Genomic DNA, 25,501 nt, shown 5'->3' with positions numbered 1-25,501 from the left:
GCCTGAGGAAAATGAATGCTCTAATATTAGTTAATTGCTTTGAAGATATATATTGAAAATAAGAGTTCTAAGTATCTTGGTAAATATTGTTTCCTTTATTACAGCAATGTATCTCATTTTATGGGAGTCATTTGCAGCAGCACTCAGTTTGCGGCGCTAAAGCAAACCCATGGATGTGCTTTACAAACCTGAGGGCTGCTTTGTGCTGGTGGCTCCCCTAAGCCGGAGGATGCTCACCCACACGTGCAGCTGCAGGCTGAAAACCGAGCCCGTTTCCGTGCCTGCAGCCGCAGCCCGCAAACCACACGGCACCTACGGGTGTCACGTCAGTCCCCCAGGGGGACAGGTGGTGCTCACAGGCTGGGGTGGCTGCAGAGCCCTCCTGCAGCAATGAGGAGCCAGCCCAGCTCAGGGCAGTGCTGCTTTCCCTTCTCTTGGGCTAGCGGTGCTGTGGCTGTGTCATCAGCCTCCCTGCTGTTCCCTGGCCACCCTCACACATCCCTGGCTGTGGCATGTGGAGATTTGGTCAGCAGCCAAAAATAACTAAGGGAGGGAATTGAATAAAGAGCAGGTGTTGGCACAGGCACGGCCGCGCTGGTGGGGAGCTGTCGCTGGAACAGGATTTGCACAGGCAGCCACTGGTGTTTGTCACCAGCCGAGTTCCAGCACAGCAGGGAGCTTGCAGGCCTGTGGGAGTCACCTTCCACAGCCAAAACTCTGGGGTCTGGCCAGCTTAGCAGCAGCTTTTCCAGTGTGTCCTGCGTGAATCTGCATTCAATACCAAAACAGGGTATCAGCCAAACAATTTAGTTGTTACCAGTCAAGTATTTTGCACCTGGACTGCAAGGTGAGACACCATGGTGATCTTAGTTCAGGGGGAAATGTGGTGGCTTAGGTGCTTGCAGGGGCTTGTGTGGCTGAGGTGTTGGGCTGCACAAATTGGGGCTTGGCAGGGCCTGAAGGCTTCATGGTCAGTAGGTAAGCTGCCATTATCCAGCTGAAAGCTGACAAAAACATGTTTCCACCCAGTCTAGATTCACAAAATGGTTTGGGCTGGAAGGAATCTTTAAAGGCCATCTATTCATACGCCCTGCAATAAGCAGACATCTTCAACTCAATCAGAATCCTTTGAATCCAATCTGATCCTGAATGTTTCCAGGGATGTGACATCCACCATTTCTCTGGGAAACCTGTGCCAGTGTTTTACCTCCCTGATTATAAACAAATTTTATCCTTGTGTCTAACCTAAATCAACTCTCCTTGTCTCACCAGAGCCTTCTCTTCTGCAGGTTGTACAATGCCAACCCTCTGTTTTCTTAGGAGAAGTGCTCCAGCCCTCTTGTCATCTGTGACCTCCTCTGTAGAAACAGGTCCATGTCTTTTGTGTGTTGAGGACCCCAGAGCTGGATGCAGTACATCTCTATTAATAGCTTTCTGGTCTTTGGATAAGATGTTTCCTTGGTTGTTGTCCTGAATGTTGCCTTCATCCAAAGAACATCTGCATGTTCTGGCTGTCCCTAGGATGTCCCTAGGATCTGTCTCCATGGTAGTATTACATATTTTGAATCTCTCTCCTTGCTTGCTTCAGAGTGGTTTCTTGGTCAGTCTCCTTTTGAAGTACATAAATTAAGGTGTGCTGCACAGTTAAAATGAAGTGCAGACTGGTGTTTTGTTTGTTGCTGCCACACGCCCCAGTAAGTTGCTGTTAACTCACGAAGGTAAGAGGGTGGTAGATCACATGAATGTTATCACACACTCAGCTGTCAGTTCATTCCCCAAAAGCATGTGGAGCGTAAGGATTATTTCCCATCATTTATGGTTTTATTGTTTTCCTTCTCTGCTGCTGCTTGCATTAATCTTGTATGTCCTGTCAGTAAACCACAGTTCACAAGCTCCTTATCTCTCTTTTCTACATCATATTGGTCTGTGCTGACTCTTGAGTTATGTGCCTAAGGACATTTTAATCATACTTTTATGGTACATGAAAGCCATTGCTTCATCCTGCATATTTCCCATGATTCTGAAGTCATCACAAGAATATTTTGCTTGTTTTCTGAGGTTTTCAAGCACTTGTCTATAGCAGTCATATTTTACTTCACCCACTGTCATGATGTGTTGACCCCAGAATGTATTATTTGTTGTATGAACAATTCAGATTGTGGATTGGATCCATGGCTATGGATCCTGAAAAATGAGTTCATGGCAGTTGGTGTCTACATCTGCATCTTGTTTCCCTATCTCAGAGTGTGCTGGGGAGAGCCATGCTGCTGGACTTGCCCTTTGTGAATCAAATATCTTACGAAACATTTTTCAGCTTAAGAACTCTGGTGGTGGAATTTCTGGGTGACAGCTTTATAATCAATCCATAACCAAACCCAAAGGACAGTTCCTCAGTTATTCTTTCCAGCTTTCTCTGAAGAAGAAAAACTTGTCTCAGAATTTCCAGTTGTTCCCACTGTGATCAGGGCAAAGTCAAGGTTACTTGGGGATCCTTAAACATGAACTGGTAGAATTTTTAATTTTCATGGGGTTTAGTGTAGGGTAAAACCTGTATTCCCAATGTTTGTAATTTTGAGCACTGGTTTTGAAGGCTTTCAAACTGCCTTCCTCATGATGGTTACACTCATTGCTTTAAATCACTTGAGTTGGAGGTTTTTTCCTGTCTGTTGATCATAAAGTTTGTTCAGAATTCAAAGTTTCAAGTAGTGTCTGCCTAAGCAGAGTGGGGAGAGAACCCATGGTCATAAGGCAGTACAGGTGGTGTGTTCACATAATTGATTTCAGAAACCAAATAGAAATGTGCCAAATTCCATAGCTAAGCTTAGTGGACAAGGCATACCACATAAGTGCTGAACAAAGATGAAACTGCCCAAGGAAGGAGCTTTAGATATATGAAGTGAAAAAGTTTCACTGCTTTCCTGTGCTGTGGAAATACCAAGAACAGTTTCTGTGTGGAAAAAGAAAAGATGCCCACTGTTTTTTGTCAAAATTCCTCTGAATTAAGCGCAGTTTTTCAGTTCTCATACTGAAGACTTTGCCCACAGCAGCCATGCTTATGGTGACCTGCTGTTTTGGAATATTACCAGTAAAGTACCATACCCTTCCACTGCCTGAATTGGGAGGAGGGAAGTTGCTTCCACATCTGCCAGGGTTAGAAGCAACTGTCTTCCACAACAAACCATTTTGAGTGTCCACTATATCCACTGTTAGTCATTTGGAGACATGATTAACATGAAGAATTTGGACAAAAGAACTTTCTCATTATGCAAAACTCACATCAGAAAAGGTGACCCATGTGCAACATATCTTTCACATGTTGCATCTGTGTAACTTATTTTCTGTAATGGTGCAAGAGAAAATTACAGTTTCCCATTCAAAAAGGAAGGGTTTAGCTTTGCCTGTGCATAGACTAGTTAGTAAACTTTTGGCTCTGAATGCATTAAAACTTCATTTAAAAGACCACAGCAGTAAGAGAAATGGAATTGATTTACTTAATACGGTATTTTCTTGCTGATGGGTTGGTGCTCTGGGCACTGTATTCAGAAGCTGTCAGATGCCTGGGTGGCAGCATCCTTAGCACTGTACTGTGGTTTAGCCCTTGCTCGAAATGCTTTGAGGAGAAGAATCAGATCCTGTAGCCTGTTACATTTTGAGGTGGAATGGAAGCACACATAAACAGGGGACAGACCATGGTAACTAGTTTGTGTGTTGTCTGTTTGCTCCAGCAAAGACCCAACAAGAGGGGTGTGTGTGGAGGCTCTCCAAGCATCTCTCTGCACAGCCAAGTCTAACTCCTACTCCATCTCTTAGCGGCAAGAATTACTTCCCTGGTTACGTATTTCTGGGCAAATAAGCTCAAAGTAAGTGACAATTTTTCAACAGTCTGTACTCTCTGTGAAGTCTGGTGGATACAAATGCCTGCTTTGATTTCACATTGTATTTGCATATATATATATATGTATATGAACTCTATTTAAATCTTTTAATGAAGCTTATGGATCACTCTTGGCCTTGTGTAGCAGTCCCTGTGGCTAGGGTCAATGGTAGTGTGTTGTCCTCTCATGGCTGGAGACCACAAATCTGCAAATGATTTAAACTGCAGGGTTCTGCCCTTTCACTAGAATAGAATTAAAATAATTAATTACAAATTTATTTTTTTTCTCAGACTGTAAATTTAGTGTGTTTTTGTTCCTTTTTCTTCTGATGTGCAGCTGAGGCAATGAAAACTTGCTTGTAAGTCTTGTAGTGTTGTGCATTGCAATTAAATTTCATGGTGTGCTTTTATGCAGGAGAACAGTAGTTCTCATTGAATCCGTGCCTTTCCCAAATAAAATGAACTTCATAATTCTCTTATAATTCCCTGTGATTCATACAATTGTTAGTATTAAGAAATCTAAACTAGGGAGCATTTTGTTGTGTCTATCCATAGAGAATGTGATTGGAATAGGTACAACTTCAGTTAGTTTAGGAGCTAAAACCACCTGCATGATGCCACAAACACACATCTGTTTGAGGATGGTACCTGAGTGAAGGAAATTAAGCTTGTTACTGACTTAACAGTTAACTTTGGGATCTTTCCTATCTAAAGATTTTGACTTGAATCAATTTTGAAGTGTTATATTCAGTTTCTGTCCTGCATTGCATGTAGTGCTGCTAAGTCAGCCAGTCAGTTATGTAATGGTGACCCACTGAAGCCCTGCCTGGAAGTTTCCAAACACCATTTGGTTTCTTTCTGCTTAAAAGTGAAAAGGCTAGATGAAATCAGCAGATGTGATGTAGCTGGCAAGGCAGTTACAGCTACCTGCTGTATTGTTAATATGTCCCCGATTTCAGTTGCTTCTGATATGGTTCAGCAGTGTTTAGCTTTTTTCTAGGGCAGTCAGTCCACCCCAGATGATTTAAAAATACTTTTTTTTCCTTTTCTTTTTTTTCTTTTTTTTTTCTTTTTTTCTTTTTTTCTTTTTTTCCTTTTTTTCCTTTTTTTTTTCTTTTTTTGGTGGTGTTTTTTTTTTGTGTGTGGTGTGTTTTTTTTGTTTGGTTTTTTCATTTTCATTTCAGCAGAATTGTCTCAGCTGTTTCTAAAACCAAGGCTGTGGGGGCAGAACTGCTCTGTGGTCTGTTCCTCAGCCTGATTTTGAGGCTTTAGTATTTGGTGGAGCTGTGCTTGGAGGTGAAGCAGCTCCACAGGGCGGCCAAGGCACTGCTGAGGATTTGTCTCAGTCCCTGCAAGGGCACCAGTGGGAAGATGGGAGCCCAGAGGGAATGGCATTTATTCAAAGCAGAGGGATGGATAAGATGCAGTCACGTGAAAGTCATGCTGGAAACCACACTGAACCACAATGATAAAACACTGAGTGTGTTTATTCATTAACTACAGCCTGTTCAGTGCTCTGGAGAAGGCTCTGACATAGAAATGGTCATATTCCTGTACTACAGGGTTTTTGGTGTTTGTTGGTCTGTGTTGATCTGTGTGTTCCTAGGTGAAGCAGAGGAGAAGATTAATAATGCAAAGGTTCACATCTTCAGATTATGCATAAATGAAAACTGCATTTGACCTTTAACCACTGTGAGAGTAAATGTGCAGCCATTTCTCTCTGGGAAAAGTAATAGAGGACATAATTTTTTTAAAATGTATTTTATTTAGAAATAAAAGTATGTATCTTCATGTAAAATCCAGAATGTACTAATGCATACTCCGCATGGATTAAAAAGAACTATTAGATGTCTGCAAAATAAACTTAAGTCTTTTTCAGATAAACTGGTAGCCATGTAGTGAGCTCATGCACATGAGCATAGTTTGTATTATAGCTGGGTAGAGTGTGTCTGTCAGCTCTATAAGACCTGAATTATTTGAAATGGGTTCAGCCAGGCAATCTGAAGGGCAAGTGATCATAAATGTGTGCTAGCAGCATAGTCTAACCTCTCTTCCTGTAAATTTTTTTCATTGTCTGTAATGATTTTGCCATATATATATGTACATAGGTTAACCTTTACTGGTCAGAACTGATTTATTGTTGTGGGTGTCTATATATCTAAGGTCTGAATGGTAAAATATGTGCTATTAACAGGCAATTTCTATTTAGTAAGCCAAGAGGAATTTTGGAAGAATGTAAAGGTTAGTTTTAGAAAGGACTGTCATCTGGCTGGCATCCAGGGTTTCCAGTCAGTGAAAGTTTTAGGTGAGTGTTTGGCTTTAAATACATGGCAAAACCTCATTGAAGCACATGCTGAGGATTTCTCCTTTCCTGAGGGAGGATGGGTACCTTGGTCCCATGCAGGTCAAGGCTATCAGTCCCTGAGTCTCAGGTGTTTACAGGTGGGGGCATCTCACCTGCTAGGGATGCCCCAAGTGATGTACCAAACCACACAGAGACTGTGGGCACGTCCTGCTGAGGGCTTGTAGGCAATTCAGGAGATTGCCATAATCCTGTACCGTAAACTTCCGTGTGTAGGTGGTTTTTATCCTGCTGTGATAATCTGTTTGCTTAGTGCATCCTCCCTGGGTGGGAGGGAGTATAGTCAATTCTTGGAGTGATGGGATACTGCCCTAAAGCCAGTAAATAGCAGCTTGTGTTTCTAAACCATCTTATCATTCTTTACTTTCATTAATCATGGGCTTTCGTGCTGAGGGTGTGGAGTGGCTAATCTGATAGTCATCTGTGCAAGCAGTTGAAAGGAAATCCTAATTATTTACCCTCTTCTGTGGGCTTCACACACTCCAGTTTACCCAAAACTTGGGTTGGGTAACGTTGAGGGGCTAACACCCTGATCCCAAGTCAGTGAGTGTTCTGTCAGAGCTGCCTGCATTTTCTTGCTGAGGCATGGCAACATGCAGCAGCAGTGTAATTTTTGTTCACGTGTATCCTTAGGCTCAGGGGTTTCCTCGCAGCCCGTATATATCATGTGTTTTTGGGTTTGATGCTTTACCAGCCGCAAACTGAACTAATTTTATTTATTTATTATTTATTTCATTAAAACACATAGCTAGTGCCTTCCCAGAAACATTTAGGGCAGATGGTTTAGTTGTTCGAATTGAGGGATGGTGATGATTTTATCAGCTTTGTGATATTACAGTAGCATTGCCTGGGCCACAGTCCAAGGTTTTGACATTTGTGGAAGGTGACTTAAAAAGCAAACAGCGAGCACCCAGCTCTACAGGAAGTGGTGTCATTCTCCCATCAGTCAGTCACCTCACCCTTGTATGGTCAGGTGTTTTCATCAGTTTGAATTGCAAACCATCCTTATTCCTGTTGTACACATTGGGTTTCCATCAGCTTTTGTTTTGCGTACCTGCCTGGCTCCTAAGTGCAAGTGATTGCTCCACAGACCACTGGTGCTTTGTCACACTCCCCTCAGTCCCATTTTCAGCTACTTCCACCTGAGAAATAGGAAGGGTGCAGTTGGTACCTACAATGGGAATGCCCTATGCTCAGTCTCAGCACCGTGTGCCTGCTCTGCTGTATATTATTTACAGAGTTTTGTATAAGCTGATGGTGTTCTGAAGTGAAAGGAGGGATTTTTGGCAAACAGCTCCTTCTCCTGTAAAAAGCATACTAATCTTTGCAAATATTGAAGCAAATGGAGGAGATGTTTTTTAAGGTTTTTACCAAGTGCTAAGTGTATTGTAGAGTATTAGTGCAACTGCTCAGAAATGGAAGCACGTGGGTGTTTTTGAAATGATGTGCCTGACCCTTGAAGGCATCTGACGCATGGTGCCCATGCCAAAAGGATGGTGGCACACAGAGAAAGCAATGGAATATATGCTCTTTTGGGCCAGGCATTTTGTGCTGCTTTACTATAGCTGCAGTACCTGGAACACGAGCCTGTTTGGATTGTAGGTCTCCCAAAACCAGAAGATCATGTACTTGTGTGGGGTTACTGATTTGCAGTTTGATCCTCAGTCTCTCTTCTCAAGAAGCCCAAACCAGCATTGTTACAAGAAGCCCACTGCTCATATATTATAGTGCCCAAAGAGCTTCTGGTGCCTTGTGTGTCAAGCACCAGAGGAGACAGGGATGGGTCAGGAGAGGAGCACCGTGGGGCTCTCGGGCTGTGCCCATATCATGGTTCTGAAGGAGAAGGCTTCAGTCTGGGCTGGACATTTCAGGGGGCCAGGTGGTGAATGAAGGAAATTACAAATTCTGGGAAAGTGTATTATAAGCTATGAATCACTGAATCCTCTCTCATTCTGCTGTTATCAGCTGACGGGTCTTTTTCCGTAAAATAAAACCCATTAACGCATTCTTAGTCATTTTTGGTGACTCAAAGGCTTAGACCTTCTTTGAACTCTCAGTCTAGGAGGAGCTTGTGCTTATTCTAGCCAAACCCATTGCATGAGTTAGTACTCATGTGCATGTCTAGAATCACATTTCTACCAGTGCACATCCTTTCCTCCTTGAGTATGTGTCTTAGGGCTTGCTGCAAGAGGCACACTCATGGTTTAACTGGGTGCCATCAAATCTGCATTTCTCTGAACTTTCTCGCTTGCTGGTACTGCCAACACGTTCACTGTGATCTTTTCTTCCATCAGATTCCCTGTGACCTCTCAGCTTCTTCTTGGGTCACCACACTGAGGGCTGTATGTGTTATATTTATTTACATGTAGCAAGAGAAGGAAGATGGTACTGGCATTTTTAATTGTTTTCTTTTTTTTTTTTTGTATCTGAATGTCTCCTATCAAGGAGTAAGACAAAACCTTTCTTCCCATACATCATGAGTTCTAGGGCAGCATAGCTTAGATCAGGATAATCTCAAGATGATGGGTGTTCAACAAGAAATTAATGCACTATGTCAGCTCTAACATCTCCCTGCCAAAAAAATCACAACTCTCACTGAAACTTTTATGGTCACTGTGACAGTGGAACAGCGTGACTGAGCAGTGTGCTGTCGTGCGATTTTCCTGTTGCAAAGTTGATAAAATGCCCCTTTGTGGCCAGCAGGGAGAGAGCAGTAATGAAAATCACAGGGAGCACATCAGTGCCCTCACTGTGGCATTGTCTGCCCCTCACTGTGCTGTCACCCCATGTGTTGGCTGTCCAGCCCATGGATGCATGCCAGAAGACACCATCTCCAGCACTACCACAAAGACCACTGTAGGAAACTGGGGCGAGACTTTGCGGATAAATATGAGGAGATGGATCTCCATTTCTGCTCTCGTGGGCTGGCTTGCTCCGTGTTCACTTTCTGTAGTTGTTTTCGTGGTGGATTTGAGGATTTTGAAGTTTAGCAATTCATTTTGGCAAGACTAAAGATTTTCTTTTCTCTGTATCTTAATAAAAATAAATGTAAAGCTGTAGTTGGTGATTTGGGAGCTCAGTTTCTATGTTTAGGGGAATTTAATTTTCTGATTCTTCTTTGTTTTGTAATATATAGCCTGAACAATCAAATCCATCCTGCGTTCCGCTTGGTTGTGCTCCACTTAACTGCTTGGTGCTAGCAGAATATATCCTAATTTAGTTGAATTGTTGTTACTTGCATGCCATTTTAAGCAGCAGTGATTGCCACTCATTATCATTAGGCAAAAACTATTGCCTTTAGAGGGATCCTAATAGGGAGGACATCCCAGTTAAGTAGAACGTTCTGTGCTAAGAAACTTTGTTACAAAAAAAGATGCCATAGTCGCATTTTGTAAATAGAATTCTATTACCTTGTCTTCCTGTAGCATCTGCTCTGGTATCTCACAAAGGTGCTCTCTGCTTTGGGTGTGATTCAGTTAGACTCTCAATTCTGTAATTTTTAAGCACTATTCATTGGCTTTTTCCTGTTTTTTCCAGGAGAGAAAGGGTGATCTCCTTTGGTTAAAATGGATAACTAAATGGGTTATTTAAAGGCCTTATGGTCCTTTCCTGGTTTTCTCTGACACTCTTTATTTCACCTTGAATCAGTTACTAAACTCTCCTGTGCTTTACTTTCACTTTCTCTATGTATGAGACATGAATATTACCGCACCTACATAATGCCAGTGTCTTGATGTGAGGTATGGAGCTTTGCAGTGCCTTTTCATGCCTTTGGATACTGGGTGTGAAAGACACACAAAGGCTGTCCCTTTAGTCTCCTGATTCCTGTGCCTGCTCCACCCTTCCTCCTTTGGGCTGCTCTGCCTGCTGTAAGACTCCAATTGTGGAAACTTGATCTCACCACCTAGCTTTCCCAAGTGCTTTGCATTTTCTCCATGCAAAGCCACTCCTTGTTATTTAACCGGGCTGGAATGTGTGGAAAGAAGACACTTTGCTCTTCTTGCCTTGAATGCTTTCCAGGTCTTCTGTTAGCTGAAAGCAGTGGCTGATATGATTAGCTTTAAAGTTTTCCCTGTGGTCTTGCTCCTGCAAGGAGAATGTTTTCCATCTGCCTTGCCCATCAGGTGGACGGGCTGAGCCTGGGAGTGATGCCACAGGTTGTTTAAAACAATGGAGACCATAGGGTTTCTTTCCAGGTGTGAGCTTTGACTGTCACTTTACATTCACCAGCTCTTGGGCACCTGTCAGGGTGCTGAGCTCAGGGTGCTGCTCATCCCATATCATCCCTCAAAATCTGCTGAGCACCTGGATAGTCTCCTTCTCATGTACTCATGGTTGCCACAACTGCAGAGTATGGGGTCAGGAGAGTTTTTCTGCATGCTGGAATACCAACTGTGACGGGTTTTCACCTAGTCAAGTATTTTGCTGTTGCAAAGGCAGCTGGCAATACCTTTGACCCTTTTATTTTTTTCCCATAGACCTTTATATTGTAGATCTCAAGAATGTTCTCTGGTGCTGGAAAGTATTTTGTACATGAGCTTGTGGAAGAAAAGGGTTTTGTTTTGTTTTGGTTTTTTTATTGGATGTTTTGTGAGCTCTTGAGCTTCACATGATTATTTATGAGAGCAGGAGACTGGACTCAAAGACTTTCTAGTCCTGTGTTCCCATGTAATAAAATTTACAAATTATGATGACTGAGGGGATTTCCTACTCCTGGAGGCAGTCCTCCTGGGTAAGGATGGCATTTACTTGAGCAATGTAATATGCAACACCATGTTTGGGACAGCTCAGGGTTAACTACCATTTTCAGGCTCATTTTGTACAGCAATTTTCCTTATATCTATCCTGCACACTTAAATTCTATAAATTCTTAGTAGCATCCAGCTGTTCCTTGCAGTTGGGAGTATAAGCTCTTTTCCAGATATATACATTTGCTTAAGATGTAATAGATAAAGAGGGAGGTCAAAGATTATTTGAATTTCTTTCTCTTGAAAGTAGGAACACTTCAATAAAAATAACAAGAGAGCAGCAAAGCATTCATGCTTCTGTTCAGACTCTAAATTGGTTTAAAGAAGTCTGACAATCTTTCCAAATGAATGAATGGTGAAATGTGAAAAAAAAAAAATCTTATGGTGTTTACAGCAGTTATATTTTTAGTGAAAACAAACATATTTGTATTAGGTTTCTGCTAGATTCCTCAGCCATGGGTCAATTTGAATCACATTGTTCAGTGGGCATTTTTATTAATTTAGTATCTTTGGAAATTTGTTTTGCTTAGAGCATGGGATTTGAATACTAAAGGAGAGAGAGGAGAAGAATTTGAAATGTGGGTGACATTAGATATTGCAGACATATGAACATAGGCAACGCACATATATATAAATTCAGCAATAGTTGAGGTATGGACATGAGGTTTTGTCATTTTGTGCAGTACTCTGGGATTTTTAAGTCCTTAGGGACTGAGCTCTGGCTTGTGCTTTAGGTGAACCCAGAAGGCAGGAAAGCATGAAATGTATTAATTGTGCATCAGATTTTCTCTATGATGTTGCTTTTTCTCTAGAGATTTGGTGGGGGGTTGGACATTAGGAGGAGCTTATCATTGTGATTTTCTTCAGCATCCTGCTGATTTTAAAATGTATGGATTTCTCTTCAGTCTTTTACCTATAGATGGCAGGGTACTCTGAGGTCAAGGGTGAGCACAGCAGCGTTGGGTATGGCCCGTTCTGGATGTGTCCATGCAATCCTAGGCAGATCCATGCCCCAGGGAGGGTACAGAGACAAGGGGAAGCACCAAAAGAGGTGAAAAAAATCCAAATACACTGGAGTGCTTTGGTTGTCCTGCCTTGCTCCAGCACTTGGTGTGTGTCTGGGTGGCACAGAGCAGACAGGGATGTACCGACGGAGTCTGGCCCGGGATGCTTCATTTCCACTCCAGTGAATTGCAGGGAGGAAGAGGGATAAAATAATGGACAAAGAAGCACACAGGGTTGAGTAACCATGCAGAAAGGAAGGACAATGAACAGTGCTAGTTCAGAGAAAAGACAGGTACCACAGTTCATTTCTGAAGATACTGCACAGAAGTCTTTGGTGTGGAATGACAGATAGAATTGGCAGTGACAGCCAGAAAGGGAACAGGGAAAAGCTCCTGGTTTTCAGGCCTTCAAAAACTTGAGGTCCTCACTTGTTTCTCAAGTTCAACACAATAAGGCTGAAAAAGCAAGTGAATAATGCCACTTGGCAGAGAATTAAAATAATGAAGCTGAACTGTAGCCAAACCAGTCAAAGATGATGGTGGCTTTTTAGATGTTTCTGTCTATAAAAAAAAGTATTTATCATCACAAAGTGTTTCTTTCCCCGCCCTTCCCTTCAGTTTGGTATGGTCTCTTCTTCCCTACTGTAGCCTTTCATCAGGAAAATTGAGTTTCACATCAAACACTGATAAAAAGAGAATAGGTTTTTCTTCTAAAAAGCATTTTAGTTGCTCTAAGATTTTTGGGGTAAACAGTTGAAGCTAGAAAATTGGCTGAGTTGTATGCCCAAACCATAAAACTTCTTTTCTCCATGCTTGTGAAAACCAGATTTGATCCAGCAAAATTATGAGTTACAAACAAATCTTCCGTCACTCCACTGGTCACTTGATGTGGTCAATTATAATTTTGAAGATGATGATGGCTATTGTGTGTCTCTGCTAATCTCCAACCCAAGTGTAACCCTTTGGCATGACACATCCTATAATTTGTTAAGTTTTCCAACAATGGCTCATTTTGCATTTCATTGATGCTTTTCTCTCCAAGAGCCTAAGAATATGCTCCCCTCACTAAAGACCAGAGTAATTAATCATCAGGGGTGTTTGTAAGGAAAAGGCCTGACTGTGGGAACAGTTATAGGCAAAGTAGAGAATAATTTTTTATATCCCACTGCATAAATCGCTTGGAAAATTATCTTCTATACATAATTATCATTTTGAACCTTTTGAATTTATTTGTAAAGTTATCTTAAAACAGTATTTTTTTCCTCCACACACAAGGTGTGTTTTCGTAGAAAAATTATCCAGTTCATTTTTTTAAAGGTGCCATAAAGATCCTTGTGCTCTATTTCTTGTTGTTAGAAATCTCTTAGAATATTAGATCATTTTTACATCTGTTTTCTGCAGGGAAGACTCTTCCAATTTTGTCTTAATTTCTATCCATTAAAATGATAAAGAAGAATCTAAAAAAAATGAGAGCAAATACTTACTAAACTATGCAGGCAAGCCTGCATTTTAAATGCAGGTGTTGTACTTCTCGAGCTCTGTACATCCACAGAATATAAATGTTGATCAGTGCACCAAGTGTTTATGAGAGTCAGCCACTGAGTGATGGCAGGAAAATTTGAAGAGCTTGTTTGATAAGCTCTTGTCACTATTCATTCCTTTCCTCTCGGCTTGGAATTCTTCCCTCCCCAGGGCTTTGTCAGGTGTCCTGCTCTTTCTCTCTGGGGCACTTGCTTATGAGTGGTGTTACTCTTTCATGACCTTCTACACATTCATGGGGTTGTTACAAGCCTGGGATCAGGGCCAGAAGCTGGGAATGACATCTGTTCCTGCTCTTCCAGCTCCAAGATTGGAACAGGTTATTGGGGATTTTGTTCTGGTGCCGCTGCTGTGTGCAGAGGATGATCGGGGTTTAGGTTGCTGTCTCATGGCCATAGTGGACAAGACCTTTAGGTCTTGGTTTTCCCAGTGTATACTTCTTCTTTTTTCTTTGGAATAGGGTCATTGAACCTGTGTCACCTCTGTCCTCCCAGGATGGATGTTTTTAGGTCTGTGCTACAAATATAAGTTGCAGACTCGGTTGCAGGGAGGAGATGGATGTGAGGAAGGGAGTCCAAGGCAGTTGGGTGAAGCTAACAAGATGTCTGAGAAGCATCTCCTTTCAGGTGCATTTCTTGGCCTTGCAGTGCTCCAAAGCACTTGACAGTTCTATCAATCTACTGACAGAATTACTGGTGGGTTGAGATAGATGTCATATATTTACTGAGCTGGAAAACTAAGCAAGTTCTTCCCTTGAAGAAAAACATTAAATTTGTACCTCTTCCTTAATGGATTTGGCAAAGTCTGCTTGGCCTATAAGGCAGAACCTTATATACACTCTGAATTTAAAGGAAGGAGTAGTAAAAACTAATGGAAAAAATACGTTTTCTACTCTGTCTTGTTTTCAAAGGTAATATTTGGAGATATTTAGGCATCATAAAGAGGTACAATTCCACTGCCTCCCGTGGCTCTCCCCCTGTGTATGTCCCAGAGTGATTGGGAAGGTGTTGCTGTGAAAAGCACAGCCATAGCTGACTGCACAGAGCCTGGGAAGGGAGGAGAACTTGCTCTCCAAGCTGGACCAATGTAGCTGTTGCCCAAGGCTGGTAATGCAGTGTTTGCTCTTGTAAATACGTTCTGATTTTTAGCATGACAATGATTTTGGTGAATAAATAGATGCCCTCCATCTATTCCTGAGGGTTTACATGTCATGGCAGAAAGTGACTTTTGTGCCTGAATAAATGTATATGTAAATCATTTTATGTCAGTAGCTTTACTTTTGCCCTGCACCATAAAAATTCACTGCTCTGAGGACTTCTGCATAATGGGCTTTTGGAGCCCAAGCAGTTCAATGGCTGGGGGCTGTATTTACAAAAGGAATTCAATCAGCCATCAATGACACTTACAGCATCTTGATGCTGTCCCTTGTTTTGGCAATTGACAGTGAAATACCCTTGCAGAAAAAACTTGTATAAATGTGTTGTCTCATATGTGATTTTAAAGCAAATCTTTAGGAATTCTGAGGTACCATTAGATACCGTTTTCTAATAATTTTTTATAGGCTTGAAGTAGTGTCTTGGAGTCTTCTTTGAAATCCTCTTTGAGCAATCCTCCTAGGTTTTTCTGTAAGAATTCTCCCGAGGTGACATTGTAATCAGCTTGAAGATACTCAGAAGGGCTAACAGGGGCCACTTCTGCATGAGTCATCTGTGTCATTGTGTTACAGATGCTGGTTGTCTTCGAGCTATGGACACGTAGGCTGTGTCTGGGAATGTCCCCAGAACTATGTGGTGGTGATGGCAAAGTTACCATGCTGGCTGAAATTACATTGGTCTTCTCTGTTTTTTTATCCACTGCAGGTGTTCTGTGCCTCCCAGACAGCTTGAACCTTCACAAGGATCAGCAAAGGTCAAACAAGCCTGGGGAGGTGCAGATGTTCAGCCAGTCAGAGCTGAGGACCATCGAGCAGTCTCTACTTGCCACACGCGTGGGGAGCATCGCTGAACTCAGTGAGTACCAGGCAGTCAAGAATGTTTGGATTTCTTTCCTTGAAGTAAAGCAAAGCTAAGTGCATTGCCTGGTTCTGCTCAGGAGAGATGAGGGGGGCTGTGTAATGTTGAAGGAGATGTTGGGCAGATCTAGCTGTGTTCGAGCTCCATTGTTAGTTCAGGAGCTGAAGATTTAGGAGGAAAGAAGCGTTGTGCAAACTCGTGGAAATGCCTGTGGCTTGTTTGCATACACTGCTCTCAGTTCTAAAGGTGAAAGATGCTTTAGTCCATCTTCCCTATGTTGTATTTGAGGGCACCTCTCAAAGCCTGGCCAGATTTGCAAGTGTCTGTTGTATTGGTGTCCTGTCTCATTTCATGAGATGTCTGTTTTATCATGGGCAGGCAGAAAGCTGAAGGCTGCAATAATTAAAGGAAATACTGTCACATGTTCAAGGCAGAGCTACTTTGTCCTCTGTCAGAGAAGATCTTTTACCAGCCTTTCCTTCTCTGGCCCTACAACTCAAACGTGCACCAGAGGAATTAACTCCTGAAAGATAAAATTGTTTGCTATTAATCAAAGCACTTTTTGAGAAATACGGGAATCTGTGACATTTGTCAAAAGCTGAAAACTTGGCTTTTGGCACTAGTAAATGGTAGGAGGCAAAGGCTGTATGCATCCTCATGTGACACGGAGCTAAAGTTACCAAAAGTGCTTTGTTTAAACTTATTTTTTCTTAAGAGAGAAGCATTCCAATCACATGTTGGTAGTCTATCATACTGGAAGCTATGTGTGGGAAAGCAGACTCATTCAGGCAAGAAAAGTGGGTTTTTTTCTGAGGTTTGTGAGAAATACTGTCAAGTGTTCTTTTCCTGAGGTCTGTTATGAAATTTTGGGGGAGAAATGAAAAATACTCAAATCCATGAAGATACAGGCTCCTCAACCTACTGCTGTTCTTCTTAATGCTTTGTGTGTTACCAGCATCCTAAAGAACTCTTGTTCATTTTTCGGCACTTCCTGTAGCTCCATCATGGTTCAGTTTCCTCCTGTTCATGAGCCGTGTTGGGTGCACCAAGGATGTTTGTCTACAAGACACAAGATGAATTTCTGTTTTCAGCTTGCTAATTTTTATTTGCTCTGGTGCAGTGTCAACAAGCCAAGAGCCTTAGTGTTGTTCCATCTCTGGAATCAGGTGTTCAGTGTTATTTAAATGAAGTAATTTATGCTCATTTATTTCACGCGCATGAAACACACAACAGTGTTGTCTGTGTGCCAACTAAATTATGCATGATACAGCTCTCTTTCTTACACTTCATATGGTTGGGGTTTAATAAATAGTAATTTGTGGGTATTTCTGGGTGGGTGGAGTTTTTATTCTGGATTTTTTTGGACCTTTGTACTCAACCCAAAAAGCCAGACTTCTTAGAAGGAGCACCCCATCCCATTTTACAGGTTGAACTCTTATCACCTCTAAGTGTCCTGCCTTAGATTCAAATGGTTGGTAGGGTTTGCTTTCTGTACATCTGTCGACTGCAAACACAGGCAAAACACTCTTCAGGGTGGCCAGTTGGAAGAACAGAGCACGTCAGTGGGAGCTGGATGCAGCTGTCGGAGAGGCTGGCACATCCAGCGGGCTGGTAGCCCTCCAAAAAGCCCTGTGGCCAACTCGAGGGATCCTCCCTGGTTGCTGCAAGCAGATGCATGTCAGGGAAGCAGCAGTGGGAGGAGCAGTAACTGGCAAAGCTTGCAAGGCTTGATATGCTCAGTTGGGTAGAAATCTGTGCTGTGGAGCAGTGTCGGTGCAGAGTTCAAAACCGAGCTGTGAAATGTGGAAGGAGTTGCAGCATGTTGGTGGGCAAAACCCTCTGTGTTTGGAGGAAAAATGATGAAGTGGGAGGAAAATAGAGCAGAGAGGGGATACAAGTAGGTTTGCTCTTTGTTCAGTGCTGGTGTGTCTGTCTCTGGCATCAGCAGAGGCTGTGAGCCAGAGGTCACAGCAAAACCTCTGCCATGGAGGGTGGGTGGGGAACCACAGCGTGGGGCAGAAATGCAGAGCAGTGGGGAGAAGGTGGGGGGAACACCTGGGGATCATGAAGGCAAAAGGCAAAGGATGATTTATTGTTACCCTGGTGGTGTGAGGGGGATGGACATTGTGGAGAAGAAAGAGGATATGGCAAGCATTGCCATGGAGAAAGTGAGATGAGTGAAGGATCGAATAGGGAAAAGCTCCTGCTTTTGTAGGGCTGAATAAAGGTGAGGAGGGAGACTCTCTGGATAGGAGGGAATTAAGAGGATAGCACTTGAGAAGAGGATCATGAGGAGGAGGAGATGGAAAGCAGAAGTTAATGACAAGGGCAGAAGCTCGGCTTGTGGAGCAGCAGAGCGAGCAGTCCCCAGGCGTGTGTCTGCATTGTCCCATCAGCTTGCAATATCCCAGGAGCCAGAATTTCATTTCTGTTCTCTTCAAAAGAGCACAAAAACAAGGGCAAAGACTGATCTTGCAATGAAGCAATTTAATTTTATCTCAGAAAAAAAAAATATTTAAAAAAAGCTATTCTAATTGAATGAGATTTCCTATAGTTTATTGACATGAATAATTAAAGTATTGTAAGTACACAGAATAACTGGAATTAAGAAGTGTCTGCATGTGGAGGAAAGGCTTCCCCTGCTCTCAGTTCTACCCAGAATGCTTGCATAGAGGAATGTGACCAGCTGCTGAGCTGCTGGAGGCTTTGAGACCAGGGAATCTAATCTGCCCCATGGAAGACAACAGCTTGCAAATGAGACCTGTGTTCTGCCCTGCACCTGTATTTCAGCACACATCTTCTTAATTTCTTTACAGTCTGTCCTAGGGGAGGAAGAGATTGACAGGGTGAAAAGCCTTTTATCATACCCTGCCCTACCCATGATGGCCTTCATGTGTCTGCATCCTTTGTTTTTTCATATATTGTCAGTGTATTAGGAAAGACCATTTGGGTAAGCTGGATCTCCCTGGGTGTGACAGAAGGTAGGAGAAAATTGGGGAAAGGAAGGAGGTCAGCGCCTTCTGGTGATGCTGCCTGCCTTTGAGGAGTCCTCCTAGTCAGACAGGTGCAACTGGACTCATGGATGCTGCTCTGGTCCTGCCAAATCCTGCTTGCCTGGTGCTTCTGCTCTCATCTCCAGGCTCAGCAGGCAGCAGGCACTGGTCCTCGCTGGGACACGGCCTGCCTGGCAGTGGCCAGGTGAGGCAGTGCCACTGGCCACCGGGTGCTCTCCAGAAAATAGGAAGAAGAGGTGGTTTTGCTGACTTAGGGGAAAAACAAAAGGGAGGTTTCATCTCCAGGACTTAGGAGGAGAATGTAAATAGACACCTAATTCTGCACCACAATTACAGCAGTAATGCGTGATTCCAAGGCAAAGGCTTAAAAATTAATGTGAAACCTTATTCATTAAAATATAATGAACATGGCAGAAAGTTAAGGAACAACAATAAATCTGGTCTATGTTATATTGGCGTTTAGTATTCAGCAGTTGTAATTGCCTACTACAGTGTGTTTTAAAATAATGTAATTTCATTTGAAATGCTTATTATATAGAGAACATTGGGAAGAACTGAAGCACAGCAAAAATAATAGGATTTTAAACAGTAGCCTGACAGTATTTCACTGTTGAGTCTTAGAGAAAATATTTCACAGGAATTTAATTTTTTTCCCTTTTTCTCCTCCCAGTTTTTTTTCCTTGAAGTTTCCTGCATTTCTAGACCAGACCTAGTGGAGAAATGGAGTAGATCTTGTTTAGGTTTTTCAGAAAGTTTTGGGGATTCTCCTAGATTTCTAATTGTTCTTTCATTTCTTCCCCTTTCAAATGAGAAAAAATAAGTAGACTGAGTAGAAAAAGACAGGAACATTAGGGAGAGCTTCTGCTGTGGAGAGATCCCAAGATATACTGCGTTTTGACCTTTGAATATTTTTCCTAACTTCTTTATATGCATGTTTGCAATCCACAAACATTTATGTTATATTTGACTGCATAATGCTCCAAGACACCTATTCATCATCCATCTAAAAATACCGCTGCTGGCTTGAAGACCAAGTGCAGAAGGAATGAGGCTCGTAACTGAAGGTCATTGCTGTTTTTTGGGGTGAAGAGCGGGCACACTCTTTCTCTTGAGTGTGCACAAAAGTGGTGAGAAGGTAGAGCAGAGCCTTAAGATGCACTGGGCACCAATCCTGGCACCAAGAAATGCTTGTCCCTCACTGCCTTGGGGTAAGGACTGTCAAGGTGTTGGTGTCTGACGTGGGACAACCACCCTGTGCTGAGTGTGTTCGTAGGGCTGCAGAAGGTGTGTGTCTCAGCACAGGGAGGGAAACCATGGCTTAGGATGTCATCCAAAGTGTCTCAGTGTATGTCTTCAGGTTAGAGCAAAAAACTGTTTGGGGCTTGTTTTGGGTGCAAAGATGGCCAGTCTGCTATGGCTTTCCTGGGTGAGCAGTCTGCCACCCAGACCTGTGCAAACCGCAGTGACTGGTGCTGTTATCACTCTGAGTGTTAACCACAATGAATAATCATTTTTATTTTAAACCGATAATCTGAAGATGTGATTTAACACTGCTTATATCAGGAGTTTTTTGCTTTTGAATGGTGTTTAACTTAGAGCAGTCCCCAGATGTGATGTTCAGGCTGGTATTTCCTCCCTGTCACCACTCAGGTCTCAGCAAGGTTTTGCCTTTTGCCATTGGAAAAATGCCACCTTCCATCCCCTCTTTTCATTACACATCATCCTCTCTTTGCATACACAGTGCTGAACGTATATATTTCCAAAATAAAAGCCTCCCAGTGAATCTTGGCACCTTTTTAGGGATGAAAGGAAGGGTTACTGCTCAAGTGTAAGTAGGAATGTGATTGCACATACTGATACTGTTTTTCATTTCTCCACGCAGCCCCAGCTGAGGAGATGATGAAAGTCTGCATCCCCTCCTTTGCCTTTTCATCTATTTTCAATCCTCTGCAGCCAACAGGAAGGAGCACTGCAGGAGCTGTACAAATTGATTTATGTGCTCTAAATAAGAGGTTAAACCTAGGCTTAGAAGCAAATGCCAGGGTAAAGGTGCTTGCTGGAAGGGTGGCATCTGAAGTAGTGTTGTTGTAAGTGCTCTGCTAATTTATTGCCAGGACAAAAGCCCTGTTTGTCAGGTGTATTTCTCAGATTAAGCAGCACTGTAGAGTAAGACTAAGCTTATTCCCTGTGAACAGTTTGGTTCATGGAGCACAGTGCTGAGCTAAGCAGAGGCACTAGCCAAAACCTGCCACTGAGATGGAAGTGCTCCCTTCTGCTCAGTGTTTGGCCATAGACTGACAGCCTGTGTATCACCTCTCCAGACAGGGTGGTGCTTTATCCAGTTTTCAAGGGCCCTCCCCCTGCTGGGTTATTGGCCAAGGTCTCTAGGTCCTTGCTCACCTGCTTTTTGGGTGTCTGATTTGCAGCTCCTCCTTGCTGATAGCCACACGTCATCCAGTTGGTGTGTAAAAGTTAGAAGCTGTCGGGATGCTCCTCAGCAGAGGAAGCCCACCCCCCAGCAGAGAACAGAAGGGAGATGAATGCAGTGATTAAATGGTAGGGATTTTCTTGCCTCTGGTAAGGGCTGCCTGGTTGCAGCCTTCCTGAGCTGCTACTGCATTCTTCTTGCTGCCCTCTCTGAGTGATGTTCCACAGAGTGAAGACTCTGCATTAGGCACATGAATAGCTCATCTGAGTCAAAGCTTGTTTTGTTTGAAGCTGATGTGGCTTAAGGGAAATCAGACACAAACATCATGCTTGCCATGTTGGATTGGAGAGTCTGAATGTGTGAGTGTTGTTATAATAGGTATGTGAACTTGAGAGGGTTTAATTATTATTGTGGCTTTTTTATGGGATATATCCAATCCCTGATTTATCAGTCTTCAAAGGCTTTGCAAGCACTAAATTGCATGCAAACACTTACTCCGTAATATAAATAGAAGGTTCTTGTGATGGTGGGGCTAAGTGAAGATGAAAAGATTAAATGATCTGTGGGAGGCCACAGGGAAGCCACTGCCAGGAAATGGGCTGCTTGCATCCTGGTTCTGTCTTCTCAATTCTGAATCTGGGACCACAGTTCCTTCTTTTGCTCTTGTGCAGAAGAGATGAATGGCTTTTTGGAGAAGAAAAGGTTGCCTGTGGTAGCAGGTGGGACACAGAGTGGGACAACAGAGATGGCAGAACTGGGGAGGTTTCTGCAAGGTGAGCTCAATGATGAATTCGTTGCATTTTGGATGCCCCACTAACTGTGGGTTATGGCACCCCAAGCACACCCACAGCCTGAGGCAGCTGGAATAAAATCTGGAATATACTGTGTGCCAAGAACAATTTAGCTTTTTTATGTTTGAAGTTACTTTGTGCTAAGAGCGTGCACACCGTGAAACACACTCTGCACACTTTCTAGTGTGCAGCCACCCTATCTCTGTGCACACTGCTTTTCTGGTACAGATGAGTAGTGTTGAGTTGACAAGAGAAAACCTCACAATAAATCATGTGAGGACAGGTTTTGTTCAAGCAGTTTTGGCTCAGCTGACTTTTGAAGTGTGGAGATTGATGTACCACTGGAGGCAGAGGAATGTGGAGGAACAGTGCGGCTGGAGTCAAGAGTGTAGGGATGGCTTGGGTGGCTGAGGGTGACCTGGTAGGGGAGACACAGCTCAACTGCTCATGTTCACCTGCAGTGATGTGCTGACAGGTGTGTACTGGGGCAGACTGCACCAATTTGTCACTTTGGTGCAGAAACCAGAGGTAACAGGAGGTAGAAGGGGAAAGAGACCTAGCTACACTTTGGGAAGGATGCAGAATGGCTGTGGCTACCAGCTAGCAGTCTGATTAAATAGACCGTGGTTTATTGTCAGGGTTATAAATTCATGTTTTCGATACAGTCTCCCCAGAGCTGGTTGTGAGCAAAACCGTAGATCCAAGACTTTTGTATTGAAGTGTGAAATGAATCTAGGTCAAGAAAATGAGTTTTGCACCTGGCTCACATGCTTGTAAGGGGGGAATCTGCTGACCATGACATGGAGTTGGCATCTAGAATGCAGCTCCCTGATGCATACTCCTCCTGTTCATGGTGTGGACAGGACACAGGAGGTTGTTAAGGGCTCTGAAAGACAGACACAGCTCCTGCCTATGGCTCTGGCCTGCTCTTACCAGGAGGAATTATTCACCCAGGAAGCTCAGCAAATCGGTAATGCTGCCAGTGCAAGGTATGATTCCCAAGTGCAAACTACACATGTAGGAGTCAAGGACAACTGGAAGGATGACCAGAGTAGTGTTATCAAACTGATGGGTGCTGCCTGCACAATGCTGTCATGCTAAAAACGTGGTCTCCTGCTGCTTCACAGAGTGCCCCAGCAGGGCACCAGGTGGGAAGGCAGCTGCTGTGGAAGCAGATGCTCCTCTTTCTCCCCTGGGTTTTGAAGGAAAGACGCAGGTCAAAGAACTGAGTGGCTTAGTTTCAGTGTGCAAAGACATCATTGCTAAGTTGTTCAGGTAGTTTTGGAACATGCTTTTGGAAAAAGAAAAGCATGAGGTGGGTGTGGTAAGGAGCAGCTGCGTAAGGATCTGTCCGTGTCGTTCACCCCGGGGCTGTGGCTCTGCAGGCGCACACTCAGCTCTCTGTGTACATACACATGTGTCATACACTTTTGCCTCTGGCAGTTGCTCGGTCTGAAAATAGTTAGCCTGCTCCTAGGCAGGCAGGATGGCATCATCAGGTCCATCATGATAGATCAGAAAACCCCACAGGAAGCTTCTCAGACGTGGGCATTGGGTATCTGTCATTTTCTTTCTCTTCCTTCTTCTTTGCCTTCTTCTGCTCCCCCAGTACAAAATTGGGAACAGATGTGTTATTCTTTAAACACCAGGCTCTAACACAGTAAAAGCAGTGATAATAGTTTTTACTGAAGCTAAACACAATTTGAAAAAAAATAGCCTTCAATGGTCACTGCAGAGAGGGCTCAGGCTGAAGCTGCCCACTTGCATGTTGTATGTTGTATTGCACCCCCATGCAGATGGGAGCAGCTTTACTTTGCCTGTCACATCATATCTGTGGCTTGAAGTCAGTGAAGCTGTTCCCTAAATATTCAGTGCTGCCTTAAACCAGGCCCGTGTCACAGCATACGCATTACGTAATATTTTCAATCTTTAAATCAAATGTATGTGGACCCTGTGCTCACCGACCATGCTGAACTGACAGCAGCAGCCATGGGCGAGCCCGCTTTAGTTACGGGAAGGGTGAGATGCTGGCAGCTGCAGTGGCAGCTCTGCACACACTGTGGTGCAGAGGTGGTTTCGTGGGTTTTTGGTAGCTGGTGTGTAAGGCACGGCCTTTCTCCTCTGGGCTGAGAAGCTCCACTGTGGAGCTGCATTCCTGGAGCCTTTCTGCATCCGGAATCAGGCTGCAAGGCGGTGTCAGCCTGGGGCTTGCCACTGCCTTCGCTGCCCTCTGGGAGCCTGTCCTCTAGTTGTGGCTTCCCAGCTTTTGCAACAAAAATGTCCTGAAATGTCCCCCCACTTCGCTGTTCTTTTTCTTTTTTCTTGTGTTTACCCTGCGCAACGTGATGTTTTCGTCTCCCTGGCTGTGCCTGCAAAACAGTTTGTGCGTTGGCTCACTTGGCTTATGTTGCATAAATTACGGAAGTTTTCATTGAGTTTAATTTTAAAACAATATAAAATTGGCAAGCTCTCTTGTCAGGCAGATCAGCTTCCCAGTCTGTTCTTCAGGTGGTGGTACAGGGTGAAAATTTGATCAGCGAAGGGCAAGGCAGGGATCTCTGCCAAACCCCTTGGGTCATGATGCCACAGCCATCAGGAACCTCATTCATGGAGTTACAAGGTCAATGCAGCTGCTGGGAATTTTATTTTAGATGTGTTCTTTCTGGAAATGATGCACTGAGGAATTTATTGGCCTTTCAGATGTGTTCAGCTGATACAGCCGAGACATATTTTCAGGGCCAAAAAAGAAGCAGAAAAGGCAGCAGCGCTGTGAGCAGGTAACCTGCCCTTGCAGAGCTTTGCTGTGATGAGCACGGCCCTGAAGAGCAGAGGTGGCTGACACTGATGAAGGGGTAGCACAGACTTGTGAAGGGGGCTTATCTCTCTGTGCTTGGCCATAAATTCAAGGTTGCCCTCATTGTTTGGATACAACACAGCTCTTACAGCTGTCAAGGGCAGCATGTGTAGTTTGGGTTTCCCAGATGAGACTGGAGTTGGCAGATTGCTGGAGAGCAGACCAGTGAGTCCCATCGTGAAGCTGATTTCAAATCCATGGGCTTTGGGGTGCCTTGGAATCAAAGAGAGTCTCAACCCTTGGTACATTCTAAGGAGGGGAAATGGAGAAGCAAAAGCATAATGGCAAGGAACAATAGAAGGAACAAAACCTGGTAGGGATTCAAGACGACACACACACCTAGAACCAGATGTTGCACTGTGTGACATTTTAGAGTTTGCCTGAGTGCTGCCATGCAGTGTGTGCATGTGCCTGTCAGCTTCTTTTTGGCCTTCTTGGCACTGATCCTGGAGAACAGATATGCAAAGGCACGGTCTCTGCCCTGGAGGATTGTTGCTGTAACTGGATGCGGCTGAAGGAGGCAAAGGGCACTAGGGCATGTATCGGATTGTTCAAGGTGACGTTGTGGAATAAAACAGAGCAGTGATTCCTGTCCTGCCTCCACAACTCTGCCCGTTGGGTACCAGTATAATGGGGCTTTTTATGCTTGCTTACTGTTCTCTGTGAAGCTCAGTGTTTTATAGGTATTGATCATTTAGGCTTTGAGTTGACCCAAAGAAATCAGTCAACTTACTGGTAAAAAGAAGTGATACAATAATTGTTAATATAGAAATTATTTCAAATGTGTCTAGAGAAAGCATAACAAATGCAAAAGAAAGACCTAAGCAGTCAGTTCTTGGTATAATGTAATTAAATGAGACTTAAATATAAAAAAC

At 43.4% G+C, this 25,501-nt stretch overlaps 1 protein-coding gene across 3 annotated transcripts in view; it reads left to right on the top strand.

The window, feature by feature from the left end:
• Positions 1-25,501, top strand: part of BTBD11 (BTB domain containing 11) — a 173,094-nt gene that overhangs the window by 77,724 nt on the left and 69,869 nt on the right. For all 3 annotated transcript variants that reach the window (XM_019006737.2, XM_015628815.2, XM_033514402.1), the window contains exon 2: positions 15,387-15,536. In XM_019006737.2, the coding sequence (XP_018862282.1) occupies positions 15,387-15,536 (150 nt within the window). The remainder of the gene's footprint in view (positions 1-15,386; positions 15,537-25,501) is intronic.

The sequence above is a fragment of the Parus major genome, chromosome 1A, assembly GCF_001522545.3.
Source record: "Parus major isolate Abel chromosome 1A, Parus_major1.1, whole genome shotgun sequence".
NCBI classification, from domain to species: Eukaryota; Metazoa; Chordata; class Aves; order Passeriformes; family Paridae; genus Parus; species Parus major.
Note: the sequence above shows the minus strand (reverse complement) of the source record. Positions and strands in the feature narration are given on the sequence as shown.